The sequence below is a fragment of the Triticum aestivum genome, chromosome 6B (genome assembly GCF_018294505.1).
Source record: "Triticum aestivum cultivar Chinese Spring chromosome 6B, IWGSC CS RefSeq v2.1, whole genome shotgun sequence".
Lineage (NCBI taxonomy): Eukaryota > Viridiplantae > Streptophyta > Magnoliopsida > Poales > Poaceae > Triticum > Triticum aestivum.
Window position 1 is genome coordinate 655,833,453 of NC_057810.1, and position 8,065 is coordinate 655,841,517.

At 46.2% G+C, this 8,065-nt stretch overlaps 1 protein-coding gene and 1 long non-coding RNA gene across 2 annotated transcripts; one reads left to right on the forward strand and one right to left on the reverse strand.

The window, feature by feature from the left end:
- Window positions 1-1,775: 1,775 nt before the first annotated feature.
- Window positions 1,776-2,625, reverse strand: LOC123134729 (uncharacterized). The gene is made up of 3 exons (XR_006465716.1): window positions 2,502-2,625; window positions 2,321-2,423; window positions 1,776-2,240 (listed from the first exon to the last, which is right to left on the reverse strand). It is a non-coding gene; the product is annotated as an uncharacterized lncRNA (long non-coding RNA).
- An 842-nt stretch (window positions 2,626-3,467) lies between these two features.
- On the forward strand, window positions 3,468-7,323 carry LOC123139525 (heat shock cognate 70 kDa protein-like). Its single transcript, XM_044559303.1, has 3 exons — window positions 3,468-3,693; window positions 5,079-6,167; window positions 6,980-7,323. Exons 1-3 carry the CDS (start codon window positions 3,468-3,470, stop codon window positions 7,321-7,323), a joined length of 1,659 nt encoding a protein of 552 aa, XP_044415238.1.
- Window positions 7,324-8,065: the final 742 nt, after the last annotated feature.

Genomic DNA, 8,065 nt, shown 5'->3' on the forward strand with positions numbered 1-8,065 from the left:
CCGGCGGTCGCAGGATTCGCCTCTTCAAGGGGGGAAACTGCAAAGGCCCTCCCATCCGAAGATGGCGGACCTTCACAACTCGGGGACTACTCTCGGGGGGATGAGCCCCGGGCAGGCAACGGAACCCGAACCCTTTTCAAAAACAACGGGGCTAGCATCGCCCCTCAACCGGCCCGCGCTTGGCGGTGTCGCTCAACCCGGCCAAGCCCCTCGACTCGGCCGAACTCCTCGACTCGGCCCCAACAACCAGCTCAAGGCGGCCGAACCTGGCACACGAAGACTTCCCCAACAAGCCAACTCCACCCTTGGCGTGTTCCTCAACCCAGCCACGGGTCAGCTCCCGTTCCATCCAGGCCGTACGAGGGGACGAGTCTCCATCCGCCAATGACCGAGGCAACAGAGCCCCGCCCATGCCTCTGGTCAGCCGGAGCGTGGCAACAGTGCCCCTCACTTACCCGCTAACCAGGGCCGGCGTGGCAACAGTGCCCCCTTCGTCACCACTGACGCCAGCAAGGGCGACCTGACGAAGCGCCACTGTACTCGACTCGACTCAGCCACTCCCTGACGGTCGACAAGACGGCGAACAGTTCTCCTAGGCAAGCGGGGCCTGTGCCTAGGGGAACCCAGCGAACCACAGGCACCCGGTGGGTCCCAGCCCCGGGTCCCCAGACGCTGACGACCCAGCCCTATGGCCATGTAGCATTACCATTGTACCCCTGGGTGTTGGCCTATAAAACCCCCCAAGTTGCCCTCATGCATATGGGCAAGCACACAGGAAAATAGCCAACCGGTCAGTAGAACACACAAAGGGAGAAGGAGCAGCCTAAGCCCTGGCCAGCCTTCCTTCTTCCTCCATACATCTCTAGGAGCAACTCTGTACTATTGCATATAAACCACACTCGGCGGGACTAGGGGTATTATCTCTCCGGAGAGCCCCGAACCTGGGTATGTCTTGCGTCCCGCGCTCGCTCATGCCGACCTCGCCTCTGGAGCCCACCAGTGCCTTCGAGCCTCCTCCTCTCTTTAGCCATCCCATGGTATCTGCCGTGCGCCCACCACGACAATACGTGTATATTAATGAAAGAAGAAGCTGTGTGAATTAGAAATAAACTGAACACTCATGAACGTGTTTTTGTATGTTATAACTAGAAGTGGTTGTCTATTCCTAATTTCCCATATTTCTAACCATTGAAATAAAACTAAGCCATCTTCATTTCCAAGTCACTCCATATGTAACATACCAACTTAATAAATGCAATAAGTTATCCATAAAGTTTCACACCTTTGGAGGAGGCTTAGTAATGTGTAATTTTAGGTAGTAATCAAAATCAACTAAGCATTAGCAAAAAGAACATGTACATTTGCTACTTCACCGATTACTCGCCAGTCCAACATCCCCCTGCTAATCAGAGATACAGAGCTAACTTAGGATTAGTTTACTATTGATGATGCCTACACCTGAGTAGTTGAACAGTATTTTTGCATCATAAGTAAATTAATATAGTGACCTTTCTTGCACCATAGCAGTGCTTATAGTTCTAGACTTATCCTCTATCATCCATAATCCCGTTGGCAACCACCCAGGGCCGGTCCTGAGATTTTGGGGGCCCGGGGGGAAACTAAAATTTGGGGCCCTTAATAACATCATCATAGTAATAAAAATGAATATATATGTATATGTGAAAAAATATTAATAACACTCAAATGCATTGAAAATCAGTATGTGTATCAAATAATTACATATTACCTTAAAAATTTCTTCTAACTTTCCTCGATGCAAAGTCACTTATGATGGGGTCGATGTCAATCTCATCCAATAATTTCTCCTCGATGAATAATGTAGCCAAACAATTTAACCTCTCTCGAGTCATTGTTGACCTCAAATAATTCTTCAACAATTCTAGCTTTGAAATTTTTCTTCAGCCGATACGACCGTCACAGACACAGCAAATAAGATGCGATAAGCAATGAAGATATTCGGCTAACAATCAACTTCTCTGACATGCCCAAAAATCTCCAGAGCAAACAGTACGCCATCTGGCAAAGTGGATCTCATAATCTTCAACTTGGAAATAAGATGATATGCCTCAACATCAGATGAACTATCAAGAGAGAATGTTTCAACAAATTTTGTGCAACACTCTGTGATTGTACCAATTTATCCGATGTCTTCTTCCTTTTCCTTTTATTGCTAAACGATGCATATGTCTTGTTTCTTGGCGGTATACTAGCGCACAATTCTGAAAAAGTAATTTTTGCACCGATTATTGAATGGTACCACATACACATCAAGGAACCGCAAATTGCAAATATAATATACCTGATTTTGACGGTCGAATCCATGATAGCATCAGTCCGTGTGCTGCTTGTGGCGTCTAGATTCGGAGAACAATTGACCAAGCGTGAAGACGGGGTCCCCTGAACTGAAATCATCGGTGCACTGTATTAGGAAGGAGATTAGGAGAAGGGAATTAGGAATTAACAAGAGCCAGGCGGCAGACCTGCAATACTGCTTGTTGGCGTCCGACGTCCAGCGTCTGGCGTCGGCGGCCTAGGGCTGGGATGTTGGGAAATCACGATCGCACTTTTTTTTAGGTCAAGCTGTGAAGGGACAGCAGATCGTTGTCTTTTTTTTTACGTGAAGGATGAAGGAAGCAATCGCTAATCAGGCCGTGCTTGTCGCTAATCCTGCCGCTGCTGCTCGTTTGGCTTGCGATCGTGTGCGTGTGCGTGAAGGCTGCAAGGCCCCGCCTTTGACCTTTTTTTTTGACATGGGCCTACCTAGTAGCCTGACATACACAGAACCTACATACCCTGGGTGGGGGCCCGGGGCGACCACTCCCCCTGCCCCCCCCCCCCCCCCCCCCACCCCCAGGGCCGGCCCTGCAACCACCCATCTATGTTGCATGCAGATTTTTTGAATGTGCATTGTTCTAGGTCACTACATTGCCTGCCAAATGTTTAAGTCACACCACTCTCATATTACTGGACTAAACACATTTAAGAACTAATGCACGTTGCGACACGAATACATATTTTTTGCAATATAAGACAAATTTGACTGTCTGAGTTCAAGCATTAACTAACGTCGTGAGTTGACATATGTAAGAAACATAGTGTAACATAATCCACATATTATTGAACTAAATATTAGTCAAAGTTTGATTTGGACAATCAAATACACATTTTTACCTTATTTATGGGAATCCAATTGTCATATGTAACTTCAAACTGGCAATCCTTCATTTAACAGAGTACTGTATCTCGGTTGTGTAAAAGTCTTCGGCTTCCGCAGTATAGTAATTACTACTAGATGCCTCGTACTACGTTTCCCACTGGCCGGTGCCCTCTCGCCTTCCTATACACGTTCAAATAAATACAGCCCTGCAGTTCCCAATCCTCACGCTCGATCGCTCCTGTACTTGTGCACTCTACGTTTTCCTCTGCTCGGCCTCTGTCGCGTGACGATGGCAGCAGGTACGAAGGGCGACGGGCCGGCGATCGGCATCGACCTCGGGACGACCTACTCCTGCGTGGCCGTGTGGCGGCCGGTGCACCAACGCGTGGAGGTCATCGCCAACGACCAGGGCAACCTCACCACGCCTTCCTGCGTCGCCTTCACCGACACCTGGCGTCTCATCGGCGACGCGGCCACGAACCAGGCCGCCATGAACCACGCCAACACGGTCTTCGGTGAGAACTGCCAACTGACTGTCACCTTTAATTTTTCATTTTTGGGGGGCAGTCAGTCATTTTTTGTTTTGCATGGTAGGGACAATCCTTCTGTTTTCTCAGGTTCATGGGTTTGTGTCACGGCGCGCGGTTTTTGCTTCTTATAGATATATTTATCACAGTATGGACAAGATGGAGATCCCGGCCCTCTCTTATGTTCTTCAGTTGTCAAATGTTCACTGAGCTATTCAGATTGCTGCATCTTTTCTTCCAGTTTTTCTTCATATATCTATGCCATGTATTATGGAAAATCCTTCAATTAAAGATGCCTAGGAGCTCATATATGGACGATATCAGGGCTTTGGCCGTATGTGAAATATGTTGGAGTTTCCACAGTTTAACATCAGGAAAATGTTGTCAAAACTTTAAGGGATAAAAAATACAAATATGTATGTTGTTGGATAAGCTTCTGTGAATTAGCAGTTTTATCTTAATGATATGTACGGGTAGAAATTATTCAAAATAATCATTTTACCGAAGCTCATTTTTCTTCTTTCCTAAATTTAATCAGAGCCCTTGAATTTTGGCTCAGTTTCCTCTGAAATTAATTTCCAGAGTTTGTATCCAATCATGACTATATTTTTTGTTAGGTGACGGCTAGAAAAAGGTCTTGCAAGCTGTAGATGAGAATAGGAACATCTATGCCACAAATAATTAACTACTCCATCTGATCCATATTACTTGTCGCAACTATAATTATTTAGCATACCTGAAACTGAGAAATGCATTCAGGCCATAAATATGGTAATCTCAACCTTAAGCTGAATGTAGTAACCACTAACTCTAGTTATTTTATTTTATTTTGATTGTGTGCTGTTATTTCTAGGAGTGCTAAACAATTATAATTATATAGCTTATTTACATTATAAATAAGTTAGATCATATGAATAACTAAACATATATATGTCCATGAAAGCTCATAAATTTCTGATATCCAAATGTTGAGTCATTTATTTTTATTTAGGTAACATTTGTGGCTTCAACTATATCACCAAAATGTAAGTTTCAGAAAGTACAGATTAGTGTGCAACCTATTATAAAAGTACATAATCAATAACAAATTCCACATCATTACATAGTACTTGGTGATCATCCATATAACAAAAAAAGAAACATTAATTTTGCATTTTGACGTGGGCATATTTTGTGAACCTGGTATTTTTGTTATATACTATATAACTGGTTTGTATTAGCCATGTCAAATTATCTTTGCATATATATTCTGTGGTACGTTAGTTCTTAAATTTAGAATGAAATGAAAATACTCTTTTGGTCTCTAATTAATTTTATTGATATACCTCTACTTCTGTGAAATATACTCTTGAAACTAACATCAATTTTTCTAGATGCGAAACGTCTGATCGGTCGACGATTCAGCGAAGAGTCGGTACAAGGAGATATGAAGTTGTGGCCTTTCAAAGTCATTTCAGGTCCTAGTAATCGGCCGATGACCCTGGTGAAGTACAGGGGCGAGGAGAAGCAGTTCGCAGCTGAAGAGATCTCCTCCATGGTGCTTGTCAAGATGAAGGAGACAGCTGAGGCCTACCTCGGCACCACGGTGAAGGATGCTGTCATAACTGTGCCAGTCTACTTCAACGACTCGCAGCGCCAGTCCACCCTTGATGCTGGTGCCATTGCTGGCCTCAACGTCACGCGCATTATCAACGAGCCATCCGCTGCAGCCATCGCCTATGGTCTCGACAATGCGTCCGTCAACGGTGGAGCTAAGACGGTGCTGATATTTGATTATGGTGGTGGCACCTTGGATATCTCTATCATCAACATTGACAATGGCACCTTTAATGTTAAGGCCACGTCTGGTGACACCCACCTTGGACTTGGAGGGGAGGATCTCAACAACCGGATGGTGGAGCATTTCGTGCAGGATTTCTTGAAGAAACACAAAAGTGACCTCAGAAGCAACCCGAAGGCGCTGATGAAGCTTAGAGCGGCCTGCGAGAGGGCCAAAAGGATGTTGTCTTACACGTCGCAGGTCAAGATCGAGATCGAGTCCCTCCACGACGGCATTGACTTCTATGGGACCATCACCCGCGCCCGGTTCGAGGAGCTCAACATGGACCTCTTCAGCAAGTGCATTATGCATGTGGAGAAGTGCCTCGGTGACGCCAAGATGGACAAGTCACGGATTCAGGAGGTCGTGCTCGTCGGGGGCTCCACCAAGATCCCTAAGGTACAGCAGCTGCTCCAGGAATTCTTCAACGGGAAGCAACTCTGCAAGGGCATCAATCCGGACGAGGCTGTCGCCTATGGCGCTGCTGTCCAGGCCGCCATCCTCAACGGCGAGTACAACAAGAAGATGCAGAACTTTCTCCTGGTTGACGTCACGCCGTTGTCGCTCGGGATAGAGACAAGAGGTAGTGACATGTCTGTGGTGATACCCAGGAACACTACCATCCCCGTTAAGATGGAGAGCGGTTACACGACCAGGTATATGACAATCAGACCGTCGTGCGCTTTCCAGTGTACGAGGGTGAAGCGGGGTTGACCAAGGACAACAATCTGCTCGGCATGTTCAAGCTCACTGGCGTCCCCCCAGCGCCGAGGGGCGTGCCATAAATCAGAGTTACTTTCGAAATCGAAGCAAACGGCATCCTGAAGGTGGTGGCGGAGGACAGGGAGACTGGAAACAAGAACAGCATCACCATCACCAGCGACCAGGGTGGGCTGAGCAAAGAAGAGATCGATCGAATGGTGAGTGATGCCAACAAGTACAAATGTGAGGACAAGAAGGAAATGATGAAAGTGAAGAAGGAACCCTGATGCCCAGTACTCCATGAGGTCAAGGGAAACTAGGCGGACATCGACTTCTTTGATCCTAATATCACTCTGCTTTTGCTTAGCGTCGTACTGTACTTCATTAATTCTGCAACTTTTGGCACAGCGCATATGCTCGGCCTGGATTATATTCCCTTTGCGCAATTGTTTTTTTTCCTTTTGAGAAAATGCCATCATGTCTAGTTTTATATCATCTCAAACATCCTTCCACAGGCATGGAGGATCAACCCTAGCCCTTCTAACTAGCTAATGAGTAATGAGCCAGCGATTCTCAACGGCTGAGTGCAGCCAGAAGATGCATGACTTTTTTTTGACGGCAAGAAGATGCATGACTTTCTCCTGCTTGACGTCACGCCCCTGTCGCACGGGGTACAAATAACAGGTGGTGTCATGACGATGGTGATACGTACCCAGGAACACTACTATACTATCCCCGTTAAGATGGAGAGAGGCTACACGACCAGCGTTGACAACCGAACCGTCGTGCTCTTCGAGGTATACGAGGGTGAAGCGGGCTTGACCAAGGACAGCTATCTGCTTGGCATGTTTGAGCTCACTGGCATCACTCCAGCGCCTCAGGGCGTGCCATCATTCAATGTAACATTTGAAATCAAAGCAAATGGCATCCTGAACGTGGTGGCGGAGGACAGGGCGACCGGAAACAGGAACAGCATCACCATCACCAGCGACAAGGGTGGGCTGACCAAGGAGGAGATCGATCGGATGGTGCGTGATGCCAACAAGTACAAGTCCGAGGACAAGAAGCAGATGGCGAAAGTGAAGAAGGATCATTGATGGCTATGAGGTCCTGAAGCTAGGCGCTTATATCATGCTTGTTTAATCAAAAAATCATTCTGCTTTTGATTTACCATGGGTGCTTAGTACCTGTACTATTCTGCAACTTTTTGCATTTCGCATATGCTCACCCATCCTGGCCTGGATTGTGTTCTGTTTGTTTTGGCAATGGTCAATCCGGTAACTGAGTGATCGTCTAGATATATGATGATGTATAGCAGTATCTGCTCGAGTTGATGAAAAACAACCTGTATCTGGCATTCCGGTAACATGGTTTGGTGTAAGAGCACCTCTAACAGATTTTGCACCCGCCTGTGCATCATCAGAAATGATGCATGCAACCAACTTTATTATAAAACTGAAGTGTCAAATATTCGCAAGGTGAGTACAAGGTTTAACACAAAAGTAGCAGAAGGGAGTGTCATGTACGGATCCACCAAGAAGCTCTCAAGATGATTTGGATTTCTTTTGTTATGTTTGGAGTATTAAAGACAAGGTCATTACGGCAGTTACCCAACGCCCACAAAAAAGCACAAACACCCATAAGTATATGCTCCTTATCTTATATAAGGGCTTTTCTAACCCATCCCCATCGATCCCCAATCGGCTATAAGGGAGTAAAAATTATACTTCGACCCCAACTTTCTCCCTAAATATACCCCACCGAGACAGGCTGGAGTATAAATTTCTGCCCTCTCTCACCCTCACCTTCCCCACTACTGGAATTTCCCTATACGCCGGT